At 36.7% G+C, this 16,952-nt stretch overlaps 1 protein-coding gene across 1 annotated transcript in view; it reads right to left on the reverse strand.

Moving 5' to 3' along the window:
- Mnat1 (MNAT1 component of CDK activating kinase) overlaps positions 1–9,001 on the reverse strand; it is a 221,933-nt gene extending 212,932 nt beyond the window's left edge. The window contains exon 1 of the mRNA XM_076850400.2: positions 8,790–9,001. Coding sequence (XP_076706515.1) covers positions 8,790–8,878 — 89 coding nt within the window. The 5' untranslated portion in view covers positions 8,879–9,001. The remainder of the gene's footprint in view (positions 1–8,789) is intronic.
- Between the last annotated feature and the right edge of the window lie 7,951 nt (positions 9,002–16,952).

Here is a 16,952-nt window from a genome sequence, read left to right on the forward strand (position 1 = left end):
TGTTTAAATAAAGTATTTAATAAACAACATAAAGCCTACTCTCAGTACCATTATTACAAAGAATTTTTTTATAACTCTAAAGTTTCCTTTTCTTTCTTTTAAAAAAAAAAAAACCACTAATCTCCTTTTAATGACTCAAAAGAGCTAAAACACTATGAAATTAATGGAGGCAGAAACCATGACCCACGTTCATTGTTGTATCTCTAATATAGTGTTTTCAAAACTCTTCAAGAACAAGATTCACTGAAAAAGGTAGTACAAAATGCAGGTCTTTCCCAAAAAATATTTCTAGTAATGCTCAGAAATTAGCAATTTTAACAAACACCTCAGATGATTCTTAGCATGAGGCAAGTTTGAGAATAAATGGCTGAAAAATTTATTGAGTGTATGAGAAAGACTGCAAATATATTAATCAGTAAACACCAACAACTTATAAAATATTATTGAGCTTACTTTCTTTTTTTAAAAATATGTGTAACACATTTGAAACTTGAAAAAAAAAACATTAAAATCGCGAGGTTTAATTTTTACTCAGTTATTTTAATGCTGTACACTATCTCAGGGTTTAATTGTTAAGTAAACAAGAAGTAAATTGCCAAAAAGATTCCTGAAACTCAACCTAAAAAACTGTTCCAATTTTTTTTGCATTCAGAATAGCGAAAATAAGTCTCTTGTAGTTGATAATAAGTTTATGCTTAAATTTACTTCATTTTTAATTTACTTGAACTATACTTCAACTAATTCTCATGGCAACATGTGGCATATACTAATAACAAAACCCACTGCACAAATGATAAAACCAAATCTCTAAGAGAATGACATTTTTGCTAAATGTACACAACTAATAATAAGCAGCAAACCTAGGATTCAAACTCAGGCAGACTATCATCAAATATTTGATTTATTAGACACAGCATTCTATGCCCACCACAGAACAAACGCAACCAGAAAACCAATTAATTGTTTTTATTTAACAGGAAACTGTTATGGTTTGGATGTGACATGTCCCCCAAAATCTTGTGTGTGAAACAATGCAAGAAGGTTCAGAGGACAAATGATTGGATCATGAGAACTTTAACCCAATCAGTGAAGGAATCTCCTGATGAAATTAACTGGGTATGGCTAAAGGTGGGTAAGATATGGCTAGAGAAGGTAGGTTACTAGCAGTGTGCCTTTGCAATATATATTTTGTATCGGGCAAGTGGAGTCTCTCTCTCCCTGCTGCCTGATCATCAATGTAAGCCACTTTCCTCCCTCACCCTTTCACCATGATGTTCTGTCTCACCTGGGGCTTGAGGAATGGAGCATGCTACCTATGGTTTGAGACCTCTAAAACGTGTGCCCCAAAATAAACTTTTGCTCCTCTAAAATAGTTCTTTTCAGGTCTTTTAGTTAACAGCAGTGAAAAAGCTGACTAAAACAGAAACTAATGTGCTACTGTTTTAGGTTCTTACAGAATGAAATAATTTTCATTTTAACAAATAATCTTTAAGATCTAATAGTTTCATATTACCTGTTTGAATCTTAGGACACAAATTTGATAATATAGCTTACAGGGAGAGAGATCTTAAAGAATGTCCATGAAGCAAAGATCCTCTGAAACTTTCTGATGCTTGTAGGCAAAACTTCACAAAAATTTCCTCCAAAATAGAAAGCTAGATATGTATTCATGTATTGCTTAATGGCAGAGATATGTTCTAAGAAACCTGTTATTATTTAATCCTTGGGTTGACACCACAGAAAACACTTGCACAAACCTAGATGGTATGGGTCAATCACTGAACATGGCCTCTTGATGCAATCAAAAGACACAGCAAACCAGACACAGAGGCACATGCTTATAATCCCAGCAACTCTGGAGGGTGAGATAAGAGAATCACAAATTTGAGGTCTGCCTCAGCAACATAGTGAGACCCTAAGCAACTCATCTCAAAATATATTTTAAAAAAAAGAAGGGAGGGGGTTGGGGATGTGAGTTGGTTGTTAAGCACCCTGGTACAAAAAAAAATAGAAAAATACAGTAAAGGAGATATATGAGGCTGCTGCTGGCATAACGCAGCACATTGTTTTGAACATTTTTTATAAGTAGAAAGCATATACTCTAAAATAATGATAAATTAGTATAATAAATATATAAACCAATAACATTTGTTTGTTATCACTGTCAAGTACTGTGGGCTACACATAATTATACATGCTAATATTTTATATGACTGGGAGCACAGAAGGTTTATTTACACCAGCATTAACTCAAAACATGAGTTTTTTTATGTGCTGACATAACTATGATGTCATTAAGTGACAGGAATTTTTCATTATTATCTTATAGGGATGCAGCACATGACTGTATATAAAATAAATTTTTAAAAAGGATTTTCAATATAGACAACAAGTAGAAAAGAGAAGAGTTGAAACAGGGCCATATATATATACACACACACACAAAGGAACACTTTAAACAACATAATTAAGAAATGCTTTATAACCACACTTTTAAAGGACTATAACTAAAAAGTTATACTCAATAAGGAATTGAAATCAGTATATATTATCATACTGCATTTTTTTGAGATGGTGAGGGTCTTTTTGATGCTACACAAGTATTTTACCCCCAGACTTCACACTGCTTTTTTTTAATATTTTTTTAGTTGTCAATGGACCTTTATTATATTTATTGATACGTGGTGCTGGGAATCGAACCCAGTGCCTCACACATGCTAGGCAAGTACTCTGCCACTGAGTTACAACCCCAGCCCCACACTGCATTTTTTAAAAAATATTTATTTTTTTTTTTTAGTTATCGGCAGACACAACATCTTTGTTGGTATGTGGTGCTGAGGATCGAACCCGGGCCACACACATGCCAGACGAGCGCACTACAGCTTGAGCCACATCCCCAGCCCCCCACACTGCATTTTAAAGATTAAAATATGCTAAGAATCACTCTTCATCATATCAAAAAAAATACATACAGTACAGTCATGAACCAATCCAAATAAAGTATTCATATCTATACATATCCTAGAGTTTAATATCCTAGAGTTTTAGTAATGATATATGGTCAAAGGAAAGACTACAGTTACTGACTACAATAAATTTCTCAATAACTATTAAGTTACCCAATGTATCATGGTACAGTGGCACACTCCTATAATCCCAGTAATTACTAAGGAGGCAAGAGGATAACAAGTTCAGGGCTAGCCTCAATAACTTAGTAAGATCATGTCTCAAAACAAAAATAAAAAGAGATAGTGATGTAGCTCAGAGATAAAGCACCCCTGATTTCTATCTCCAGTACTGGGGGGAAAAAATTACCCAAATGTTTGACGGGGACTGCAAATTTTCTATTATAAATAGACATTAAACGAACAGCTTACAATTGACTAGTATATGGCAAAACTAAAAACTAGACTTTCTAACTAGTGCTTCAGTATTCTTTCAACTTTTCAATCTGTCTCTGGACTATTAAAATACATGGAACCTCATGTCTTCTGTGGTAAAAGCAAAACTCGCCTCCTTCAGGAGATGTGCTTTGAGATCTTCATCGTAATTACCATTCAGAAGATATGAGCTATTCCACAGATTTTGCTAATCAACTTCAAAATACTCAATTTTTAAAAAATTCTTAGGAAAGTATTAGAGAAGGAGCTGACATAGTAAAAAGGTAATCAGAACTACAACAGAAAAAGAGACACAAGCTAAAGAGACACAAGCAACTGCCAATTTTGAGCTAAAAAGAAAAGGGAACATGTGTACAAAGACTTGAGAAATCTGCAAGACCACAGGAAGAAACAATTACTTAAAAATATAAGGCCAACATTTTCCTAACAAATATGGTTAAGTAACTTATGCTAAACAAGTATTCCCACTATAAGCAACCATAAAACAAACATATAAGAAAATTGTTTATACAGGCATTAGACAACAGACAGTATAAGATATCCAACTCTGAAAGATGGGCAATTCATGGGGCCGAGGGTGTAGGTCAGTGGTACAGGACTTGCATACCATGCTTGAGGCCCTAGATGGATCCCCATCAATGTCAAAAAAGAAAAGAAAAGAAACTTACAATATAAGTCCTATAATGCCTCAGCTTTCTACCTGGGGACAATTTCCATGACCATGGCCCAGCAAAAAAAAAGTTTAAGAAAGGCACAGCAGTTGTCCTTAACTAAATGAGCAAAGATTAGAGGTCAGGGTAGTTACTGTGATTGAAATCCACAAGTCAGAGGAGTGATATGTGTGGGGGTCCAATATAAATTCCTGGCCAAGGATTAGGATGCATTTGAGAAAGTCAAAACCAATCAAGGCTTAAGAGAGTGTCTAAGAAAGAAATCCATACTAGAAGTTAAGGAGTACTGGGTTTACTTCAGAGTTCCTACAGGCCAGAGCAGAAAAACCACATTAACATGTTCAGAGATACCAAAATGAGATACCAAAAATGCCTCAACTAAGGTAAGCTCCATATCCTAGAATAAGACTTTCTCTAGACTCACCCTAACAAAGCACAAATTCAAGTCCCAAGAAGTTTTGCAAAGAATTAAAGATTATAAGTTTCAGGTTAGAGATACAGCTCAGTGGTGGAATGTTTGCCTAGTATGCATGAGGTCCTTCATTCAGTACCTAGCAAAGTATTTAAAAAAAAAAAAAAAAAAAAAAAAAAAAGATTATAAGTTGGAGGTTGAGTTGCACTAAAGGAAGGAAACTCAATAGGTACTCCACAGATCATTCTAGCAGAGTAAAACAAAACCTACACATTTGAGGTGCTCTGCCAGTACTGATGCTCCTCAGCTCATCATAATTTAAAAATACCATCAGTCAATAAATGCAGTCAAAAATGCATTTATTTAGTTCTCAGGGTTGAGCTTTTCCAACAAGTGCATGTGTGCCGTGGTCTCAGTCAGCATGTCCATGAGTAGGTCTTGCTGCAGCTTCAGGGTCTGGCTAAGTTGCCCAATCTAACCTCAAACTCCCAAGCTCAAGTGATCCTCCCACCTCAGTCTCCTAAGGAGCTGGGATAACAGGCATGTGCTACTGTGCCCAGTTTAATTGAGGTACAACTGACATAATAAACTACATATATGTATGATAAAAATGCATTTATTTGATACCTCTAAACTACTGGACTCAAGGCTTTATCAACACATGCTGCTGTAGAGTAGGTTCTCTACCATTGTGATGGCTGACTGGGAGCTGCTGCTTGCTGCTGCCACCCAGCATCTTAAGAGAGTATCATACTACATATCATTAGTCAAGGAAAAGATCAAATCTCAAAGTACAGTTTCCACTGAAGGCTTTCATACTACTATTACAAAGTCAAAAAATCATAAGTCATACTGTGATAATTTGGGGGTTATCTGATATTGAACCACCTAGAAGAATTTTTTAAAAATCAATGCTCTTCACAAAAAAGATAACAAAATCCAGCATCTCTATAATGCATCATCTACAATTAAAAAGTATTAAACAATGGGTTTGGTGGTACATGCCTTGTAATTCCTCCTATAAATTCCAGCAACTTTCAAGGCTGAGTCTGGAGGATTACAAGTTTGAGTACAGCCTCATCAGTTTAGTGAGGCTCTAAGCAACTTAGCCAGCTCCTGTCTTAAAATAAAAAATAAAAAGGTTTGTCGATGTAACTCAGTGGTGAAGCATCTCTGGGGATTAGATTTCCAGTACCAGAAAAAATAAAATAAATAGATAAATGTGAACTATAATAAAGAGATAAGAAAGCAGTCAATGGAAACCAAACACCTTGGATGAGTGCCCTTTCCAAATGTTTCTGCAGGGGTTCTGTTTCCTAATATGCACAAAGGGACTAAATATTAGTTGAAATAATGAATTAATACCAATTAATTACTACCAACAAATAAACTGAATCCTAATCTGATAAACTTCTAAATATAACTAACAATTCGGAGGAAACAGGAAGACAGAGGAACACATCAAACAACACCAAATAGATGCAATAAGCAAAATTCAGGCTCTTCAAGGATAACTCCAGCACAAACTATTCATACCATCAATGCATAAGGGAGAGGGGGAGGAAAAATAGGAGCATAGAAAAAAATAAGAAAGAGAATGAATTTAAATAAATAGGACAAAATACTAATTTTCAGAATGGTAGGTAAATTGTTTATCACTTTGTGTCTTTTATATATATTTAAAATGAAAAACATATATATTTAGTAAAACCAGATGCATGTACAGTTTCCAGAGAAAAGTTTCACCAAGAATAGCTAGAGCAGAAATAAATTATTAAAGACTGTAGTTAAACAAAAATTTAATAATTAGCCTTTAGAATTCTATGGAAGGCCTATTTCTTGAAATAGGAGGGCATGCTAAAGAAAAAAACATGCTCTTTTCTTCATCTGATACAAAGTTCATACTTACCATGAAAAAAGAAAAAAAAATAAATCCAATCTTCTATGTGCATATAGTCAATTATGGTAGACTGAACTGATATATAAAAAAATATACTTCTTCAGTTGCTAGAAACTAAGGAAGAAAAATATTTGCATAATGTCTTATCTCTTTATTTTCTCTCCTTCCCACCACTGTATTTTTTCCATAAACAGCATTTCTAATTAGTCTTTCCAAAATCATATTTTCTATCTCACTTTATCACTTGCTTCCTAAAATGTCTTTACTACTTGAAGACCTGAGCAAAAAAATAATAAGTTAATAAAATCATGCAGAAGCCAGTCTTCAAAACTGACTGACTACCCCTGCCTCACAGTAAATACCTCCGATGTTTCAACAAGGTTAGTTAGTGTAACAAAATGCAGCTGAAGAGGATGGACTGTAAAGTAGATGCTTAGCATGCTCAAGGCTCTGGATTCCATCCCTGACATCACAAATCACACACGCGCGCATGCACGCGCACACACACACACACACACACACACACACACACACACATCCACTGCAGAAATAATGGTGGAAAGTCACTTCTGCCACTAGGTTTTAAAAGATTCTATGGCTTTCAGTTCTCTCACCCCACCCCCGCCTTCTCTCTTCCCCTCTCTGCTTCCTTCCCTTCTCCCTACTAAACAAGGATACAACAAAAGCAATTTCTAATTTAAACTATTATTTTATAATTGTTCAATAAAATGCCTTTTCTTAACTGAAATCCCATAATCTTCCTGATTGGTTAATTTCTGCTTGGCCAGAAAATTACACTCCATAACCATCCAAAAGAACAAACTCCCTTTCCATTAGCACCTGGCACAGGAATATAGAGAAAAACCAAACCAAACTTTTCTAAAAACCTAATAGTCTATCTACAGTGTTTGCCTTACTCCCTTTTTTCACACATTCCACTTGATTACTTTTACTATATTTCTAATCTTAAAACTATTCTCACAGCAAACAATACTATGTAAAGCAAAGGAAAATAAAGATTAGTTAGAAAAGGCAATCAAATTAAAACCCCCACTATAACAAAACTATAGCCATCATGCAATTTATGCGTACCTTGTCCACCATACTGTAGATAATCCCCACCACCCACAGTGGTGCATACCTGTAATCCCAGCAATTTGGGAGACTGAGGCAGGAAGATTACAAGTTCAAAGTCAGCCTCAGCAACTTAGTGAAGCCCTCAGCAACTCAGTGAAACCTTGTCTCAAAATAAAAAAACAAAAAGGGCTGGGCTGTGGCTCAGTGGTAAAAGGCCTCAGGATTCAATCTCCATTATCAAAAAAAAAGAAAGAAAGAAAGAAAAAAGAAACTTTACGAATGGATAGAGATGTGGCAGTAGAAAAGCTTGCCTTGCTTGGCAAGGCCTAGGTTTGGCACCCAGCACCAAACCAAAAAAATTTTTTAAAAGGAATAAAAAAGAAACCTTTCAGAGAAAATACAGGAATATAATATGTGCTCACCATTATATAGTACATTTAATCCAAAAACGTGTGGGTTCTTTTCAGAACCACTTTTACTGAACCACATTAGACCAAGAAAACCTGACAAGAACCCCTTTGATCAATTCCTACACTTATTCTTCAAAATACACATTCAACCTCCCTCCCTTCACCACCACCACTCCACCAAAATGGACACCCTAGAGTCATACTTAGTGGGCTCCAGATCTCACAGGACCCACTTAATAAGGGGTCGTGCTCAAACTTGGTCTTCCTTCCCTGTGAGATGGGAATGATATCAATACCTACTTCATAAGGCTGTTTTGACAATTAAGTGAGATAATTCATGGTAAGAGCTCAGAAAAAAATGCCTGGTATGTAATTTCCACTCAATAAATGTCAGCCATTATTTTATATACAAAAATAACTGCCTAGAGTCTACATTTTCTTCCTTTTAGTGATTAAAGTCCAACTGAATCCATCAGGACAAGTAAACTTACAAAGTTTTCCAATTTACTCATACAATGTATAGCAGCAATATAATCACTCAGTGATTATAAGCTTTCATAGCATTTTTAGTCTTTTCAATAAAAACATTTCATGTGAAATTAAACACTCCAATTCCCCACACTTTTAACCAGGAATGGCTAGAGCCCAGCTGAAACATGAAGTTTGGAAATGCAGTTGGGATTTTCACTAACTGGCGGGTAGGGAGGATTCGCAGTTCAAAGCAGGCCAGAGCCGCTTAAGGCCAGCGGTTACAGGCCATTTAAAGGAGCAACCGCTCTCTTTTCCCATTTTTCTCCTCAGTTATGAAATTAATGACGCCCTTTACTTTCCGGAGCCGGAGCCGAGGCCAAACATCTCCCGGTTACTCGCCTCCCACCCGGTGTTTCTCCCCCAACAATTTACTGCCCCCAGACTCACAGAGTGTGTCCGCACACGTTCACCATCAGCTTCAGAGAGGGGTTCCGGTATTTGGTGGTCTTACACCGAGGGCAGCCCTGATCGTCCATGGCGTCTCCTCTAACTACTGACTCTCCCGACTCTGCTCTGGACACCAACACCTCAAGAACCCCCCAGACCCGTCGCCAAGTGGGTTCCTACCAACAGGCACCTAGCCTGGACCGTCCCTTCGCGAAAGAGCACCGGCTAGGAACTAGGTGCTACAACAGAAACGTTCCGGCAGCGAGTTCTCAAATCCTGTTCCTCGGGTTTGGTCTGAACCTTAGATAAGGCAGCTCAGTAACCTTGGATTGAGGGCTTTTTCAGTTATATGCTATGCGTCTAGTTGCATTTTTCAAGGTACCCACAATTGGGAAGATAAATTCCATATTTTTTTCTGTCTGGAAACAATCAAGATTTATGCCTGTGTACTATTCAATAATTCAGAGTAGTATTTTCTTTTGGAAAACTAGATAGCCTGAGCTTTATACTTATCCCTTATACTTGCATAGCCACGTAAGCTCAGAAAATTATATGTGTTTTCAGATATAAAGTTTGGAAAAATTACCTAGACCGATAGTCTCTGCACCAATATTACAAAGTCTCACGAAATGTCATAATATTCCTATAAATATCTGGCATCTGGTCCGCAGAGAACTCTCCCTCGAGGAGGTCAAGCATGCTTAACGGTATCACCTGACTCAAATAATCTATTCCTCGCAAAGACAACACATTATTTCCCGAATTACTTCAGAAAAAAATATGTATGTATACGTGTGTACATACACACGTATATATACATATTGCTTTTGTTGTATCACAAGACCTGAGAGGCGAGTCTCTTTTTAGAAATTTTTTAAATATTTTTTCAAGTTGTTGATGGATATTTATTTATTTATTCATTTTTATGCGGTGCTGATAATCAAACCCAGTGCCTCACACATGCTAGGCAAGAGCTCTACCAGTGAGCTGCAACCCCGGTCCTCTTTTTAGAAATTTTAACCCACGCTCCAAGCATTTTTCAAGAAGGTAAATGGAAGTGTGTAACAGCTCAATTAGGTAAGTTCATGAATAAGGCACACATCTTATTCATCTCCAAAATAAACATTTGTTGATAATTGATGAATAAATAAAATACATGAATTGATGACTATTAAATAACAGCGTAGTGTGTTTTTGGTTTTGGGGGTTGTTTTGTTTTTTGTTTTGGGGTTACTGGGGATTGAACCCAAGGGTGCTTAACCACTGACCCACATCCCCAACCCTTCTTTTATTTTCATTTTTAATATTTACTTATTTTTATGTGTTCTTTTTATATATACATGACAGTAGAATGTTTTTTGATATACATACATGGAGTATAACTTATTCTAATTAGATCCCATTCTTATGGTTTAATGTGATGTGGAGTTACACTGGTTGCATATAAATACATGAGCATATCAGAGTTATGCCCAATTCATTCTTTCCTATTCCCATCCCTCACCCTTCACTTCATTCCCCTTGGTCTAATCCAGTGAAATTCTATTCTCTCCTTACCGTTTACTGTGTGTTAACATCAGAGAGAACATTTGACCTTTGGTCTTTTAGGATTGGCTTATTTCATTTAGCATGATAGTCTCCAGTTCCATCCATTTACTGGAAAATGTCATAATTTCATTCTTCTTTATGGCTGAGTAATATTCCATGGTGTGTGTGTATGTGTGTGTGTATGTATATATACATGTGTGTGTGTGTGTGTATATATATATATATATATATATATATATATATATATATATATACACCACCTTTTCTTTATTCATTCATTCATTGAACAGTACCTAGGTTGGTTCCATAGCTCAAGCTATTGTGAATCCAGCTGCTATATACATTGATGTGGCTATGCCACTGTAGTACGCTGATTTTAAGTTCTTTGGGTATATACTGAGGAGCGGGATAATTGGGTCATATGGTGGTTCCATTTCAAGTTTTCTAAGGAATATCCATACTGCTTTGCAGAACAGTTGAACCACTTTGCAGTCCCACCAGCAATGTATGCGTGTACATTTTTCCCCCACATCCTCATCAACATTTATTGTTACTTGTATTCTTGATAATTGCCATTCTGAATAGAATGAGATGGAATCTCAATATAGTTTTAATTTGCATTTCTGTAATTTCTAGAAATGTTGACAATTTTTTCATATATTTGTTGACCAGTGATATTTCTTCTTCTGTGAAGTGCCTGTTCAGTTCTTTTGCCCATTTATTGATTGGGTTATTTGTTGTTTTGTTTTGTTTTGTTTTGGGGTTTTTTGTTGTTGTTGTTTTGTGTGTGTGTGTGTGTGTTACAGTTTTTGCATTCTTTATATATCCTAGAGATTAATGCTCTATCTGAAGTGCAGGTGGCAAATATTTTCTCTCATTCTGTAGGCTCTCTGTTTACATTCTTGATTATTTCCTTTGTTGGGAAAAAGCTTTTCAGTTTGATACCATCTCATTTATTGATTCTTGATTTTACTTCTTGTGCTTTAGGAATCTTGTTGAGGAAGCTGGTTCCTAAGCTGACATGATGGAGAGTTGGGCCTATATTTTCTTCTAGTAGGCACAAGGTCTCTGTCCTAATGCCTAGGTCCTTGATCTACTTTGAGTTCAGTTTTGTGCAGGGTGAGAGATAGGAGTTCAATTTCATTCTGCTATGTATGGATTTCCAGTTCTCCCAGTACCATTTGTTGAAGAGGTCATTTTTTATTTTGAGACAGGATCTCACTAGGTTGCTAAATTGCTGAAGCTGGGTCTTGTAATCATCTTCCTTTGACCCAAATTCTATCAGAAGTAAGCATGCAGAAAAGTTTTTTCAAAATAACCCATATAATAAATATTAATGAATTTTAACTCTTCATAACACTTTTGCTCTTTTCAATAAAACTATAGCCAGGCATGGTGGTACACACCTATAATCCCAGTGGCTTGAAAGCCTGAGGCAGGAGAATTGCAATTCTAAAACCGGCCTCAGCAATTCAGGGAGACCCTGTGTCAAAATTAAAAAATTAAAGGACTGTGGATGTAGCTCCATGATAAATCATCCCAGAGTTCAATTCCCAGTACCTAATATAGAAAAGAACAAATGGAAAGGAACTGTCCAACTCCCACTCTTTAAAACAGTGAAACCAGTAGGCAATCCATAGGCTGAAAATACAATTGGGATTTTCATCATATATAGAGGAAGAACCTGACAAATAGCCAGACATCACAACCCGGAAACAGCAGGCCAAGGCAGGGTATGGCAGCATAGAGTTTTACATTAGTACACAAACATTAGTGATAAACCTAATAAGTAAGCAATATTATCTTTGATCATAATTTTATTCACTAACAGGAATAACCAGCAGGTGTAGTGGCCACATGCCTGTAATCTCAGCAACTCAGGAGGCTGAGGCAGGAGGATCATAAGCTCAAGCCCAGCCTCAGCAATTTAGCCAGTCTATCTGGAAATAAAACTTAATAATAAAAAAATAAACTGTGAATATAGCTCAGTGGTAAAGCACTGCTGGATTTGATCTCCAGTACAAAAAAAAAAAGAGTTAACCAATGAATGCTTACTAAATTAGGCAGCACAAATGTACTGACCTGGGGGCTTTTTATACTGCTATTACTTACTTTAAAAGACCACATCCAAGCCAGTTACATGATTCAGAGTGACATTCTCCAGATGTAAAGGCAACCTTAAGATTTTTATATGTTTAAATAACAGGAAACTTTGGTGAAAAAAGAAATGTGGTTCTCGAGAAAATAAAGTCTTTAATAAATATAACATTGAGAAGTCATTCATTCAGTTGGCATTGTAGTTTATCAGTACTGGAACTGTTTTAATCGTGTCTTTCAAAGGAGACCCCAACCTTGTGAATTGAATTGCTTTTCCTTTCTCCTAAACCTTAAAACCAAGGAAAGAACAGAGCACAGTGGCACCTACCTATAATCCCAGCAACTTGGTAGGCTGAGGCAGGAGACTGCAAGTTTGAGGCCAGCCTGAGAAATTTAGCAAGACCTTCAGCAACTTAGCAAGACACTGTCTCAAAAATAAAATAAAATTACCTTTAAATTTTGTAAATTTAATTTTTTCCAAAAAAGGACCAGGGATGTACCTCAAAGGTAAAATGCCTCTGGGTTAAATCCTTAGTACCAAAATAATAATAATAATAATAATAATAGAAAAAGGAAAGAAAGCATCGAAGATTGAGGGAGGAAACTTCTACCAGCTTTACCATTTTACCATGTAGTAAACTGCTAAAGGGAGCATGACAGCAACAGCTGACCTGGAACTCTATCATATATAAGTTTTACTCGGGGAACTACAGGCAGTAGAAAATAGTGTTTATAGATGGTCTCTAACACTAAAAGAACCAGATTAAAATGCTGGTATCCTCACTTACTAGTTACAGAACCTCAAGCCTTAATTCTCATAGTAATAAATTGAAAATACTTTTAAAGATTAAAAAAGGTATTTCATCTAAAGTGCCTAATAGAGTGCCTAAGAACAGTGATAGAAGTTTAACATTATTAATAGTAGTATTGATGTATTAGCAGTAACATTAAATAATGGAGCAGTGTAAGGTAATAGGAAGAGCCTCACCTTCTTTCATATCAGACAGACTTGGCTGGGCTTGGTGGTGCATGCCTGTAATCCCAACAATGGAGGAGGCTGAGATAGAAGGATCAGAAGTTTCACCAGAAGTTTCTCAGTAATGGAGTAAGGCCCAAAGCAATTTAGCAAGACCCTATCTCAAAATAAAAATTGTTTAAAAAGCTAAGGATGTAGCTCAGTGGTAAATTGCCCCTGGGTTCAATCCCCAGGACCAAATAATAGTAATAAATTAAATAAATAAATCAGACAAACCTGCATTTGAGCCAAATTTTTTATCCCTTACCTCAACTTGCTTCCTCCGTGTAATATGCTTCAAAGATTGCTATATGGTTAAATAAGATGGACATATATAAAGTCCCCACTACAACATTTGGTGTATAACAGAAACTCTGAAACATCATCATCAGTGGCAGGGCTCAATTCACATAGAAGAGTCCAGAGAGTTTTGAGGAGAAAATCACTGCTAGCAACAGGTTTCTGATTCAAATGGAAATACAGCCTGGGTAGAAGAACCATAAAACTGGGTTAGGGGATGTAGTTCAGTGGTACAGCACTTGCCTACCATGTACAAGCCCTAGGTTCTATCCCCAGCACCACAATAAAACACATGTATAATTTTAAAAATCAGCAAACTATCAAGATTCCTACATTTCGGAAAATAGCTGCAGGGACCAACTGAACCCATTATTTCTCTTCCTAAATCTGCTCATCCTCCAGCATTTCCACCTCAATTAACAGTAGATTCTACCATCCTTAGCAGGATTTCTGGACCTACCTGTCCAGCCTCAAGGCTATGCAACCACATAGGGCTTCTCTTGTCTGAAGAGGATATTTATAGCTTTATTTCTTAATTAGGGATAGCTTTTGTTCTCCAATTCTTATGGAAAATAGTCTGTACCCAGAAGCCAGTGTGGTTCTACTGGGCCAAACAATCAATCACAATGCTGGTCCTCTGGCCCAGAGAGTCATATAGGGCTCTTATTGGACCAATCAGAGATCTGCTATGGAATTTTTCAAACTGACAGTAAAGGAAAAGCAGAAGAGCCACTTTGATGGCCATGAAAAAAAAAAAAATGTGAGCTGAGAGCTACTGGGAGCTGGGTCCCCACCTTCTGAGAAAAGTTCCTTTGAAAACTAAATCCATGAGAAAGGCAGAGACAAGTAGAGTAAGACAGTTGGTCCTCAAATCCAGCCAGCTCCACTCCTGTCCTTCCCATTGTGTGCTATCAAGATTCAATAAATTCATCTTTTTGCCTATGCCAGTTCAAAGAGCTTCTGGCTCCTGGGAAAATTCATATCATCACAAAAAAGCAAGAGGGCTGCTATGCCAGGAGATGATTAGAACCTGGCATTCAATCAGTCTCTGCCAGGATGCCTTCCCTCCACAATCACCCATGTGACTCACCAGGTCCCCTCTGTCTCAATTACAGCATAGCAGTGTTCTACACAGCCAGATCCATTGGTCACTGAATTCTCAAGCATTATTATCTAAGTCTCCCTCTTCCAGTCTTAATTCTTCTAGCACAAATTTGGAAAACCCAAGAAAAGAATTTTGATTATTTGGTTTGAGGCAAGTGCCCAACCTAGACCAATCAATGGGGGCTATGAGATGATGCACAGACACAGCTCTTTAGGCTGGCAGGAAAAGATACAGAAACAAGCAGCTTGGTTTTCTGATGTTTTTCACACTCTCATAATCCCAGCCTCAGCTCTTTTCCCAAATCACAATGCAGGTAACACTGCATGTCATGTCAACACAACAGACAATGTTGCAAACAGAGAAAGCAGAAACAGGTATTCATCAACTTAAAAAAACATTGTAGTTGTAGATGGATACAATATCTTTATTTTATTTATTTATTTTATGTGGTAGTGAGGATGGAACCCAGGTCCTCACACATGCTAGGCAAGCAGGAACCCAGGGCCTCACACATGCTAGGCAAGCACTCCAACATTAAGCTATAATCTCAGCCCATTATTTATCAATTTTACAAGCCATTTGGCAAAATAAGTACCCTGAGATAAACTCCATGCACAGTCTGTTATCCCAGACTGTGCAATATAGCCGTGTTTGAGTCCATCTTGAACTGCTGACAGAATAAGCTCTGAGGCTCCTGCTGCAAATAAATAAATAAATCCTAGAGATTTATTTTATTTAAATTGGATTTCATTTCTAACCCTATAAGCATCTCTTCCTGTCACTGATGAAGGCCTGTCATAAAAGATCACTGCTGCTTCTATGTAATCTGTTGAACTTGATGTTCTAGAATACACAGAAAACATACAGAAGCCAAATATGTGCTTTTCTAAGTCAATGCACTATATTTGATTGAAACTAATTCTGAAGCAGATTCCTATGACCTGATATTGGATAATCCCTAATATAACCAAAGGTATTTAAATTAGGCACATAAAACTGAAGTCTCCTACTTTGCAAAATTACAAGGATGATAACATTTACTAAGGATTAATTATATATCAGGTGTTTGGGGCACATCTTATTTAATCCTGCAACAACCTTGTCTACTTTTTATAGTCAAGTAAATGGCAGAGTTAGGATTAAATCTATGTCCAAATTGTTGGTTCTCAAAACCCTGTACTTCCCACCAAACCACACTACCTCCTGTCTACTTTCCTCTGATAAACATGCCTTAAAATTTCAAGGAACTAGCTGGGCACAGTGGCACAACCTTGTATTCCCAGTTCTCAGTAGACTAAGGCAGGGGAATCGCCAAGTTCCAGGCCAGTCTTGGCAACTCAGCAAGACCCTGTATCAAAAAAAAAAAATTAAAAACGACTGGGGATGTAGCTCAGGGATAAAGTGCCACTGGGTTCAATCCTCAATATTGCAATAAATAAATATTCAAGAAACTAAATGCAATGTGTATCCTATACTGGATTATGAAACAGAAAGCAGACATTAGTAGAAAAACTACTGAAATCCAAATAAAGCCTAGAATTTCACAAGTAGTAATGTGCTGATGTTAATTTGTTCAGGCAAATGTACCCTTCTAATCTAAGATGTTAACATTAGAGGCAACCATGTGAAGAGGAAGTGGGAACTCTATGTATTTTTGTGATTTTTCCACTAAGGCAAAATTATTCCAAAATAAAAAGTATGATTTAAAAAATTAAAGAAAAATTTGAACCTCAGGTATTGTCCTGAAGCTTGATACCTAACTGGATGTTTCCAAAAGAGTAGAAACAAGTGGTTTTTCCTGTGACTATGAATTTTAAATCTACCAAAGACATCACTTCTGGCTTCATCAGATTAGGTTAATATAAAAACAAATTAAATACTATGTCAAATGACATCTTGGTTGACCAGCAATAAAATGCAGCCCCACAGTAATAAAGAAAACCTCTCATCAAGCTGATCATGACAGCAGGTGACCTAACCAGCTGTTATAATGTGCTGCAGTAGGCAGTTATGGCTAGTTGGGAAGCAGAAAGGATGCAAGGCCATCCTGAAGTAAAGGTTAGGATGATGTCATTAAAAGGCTGGATTCTGAGAAAGA

The sequence above is a fragment of the Callospermophilus lateralis genome, chromosome 3 (assembly GCF_048772815.1).
Source record: "Callospermophilus lateralis isolate mCalLat2 chromosome 3, mCalLat2.hap1, whole genome shotgun sequence".
NCBI classification, from domain to species: domain Eukaryota; kingdom Metazoa; phylum Chordata; class Mammalia; order Rodentia; family Sciuridae; genus Callospermophilus; species Callospermophilus lateralis.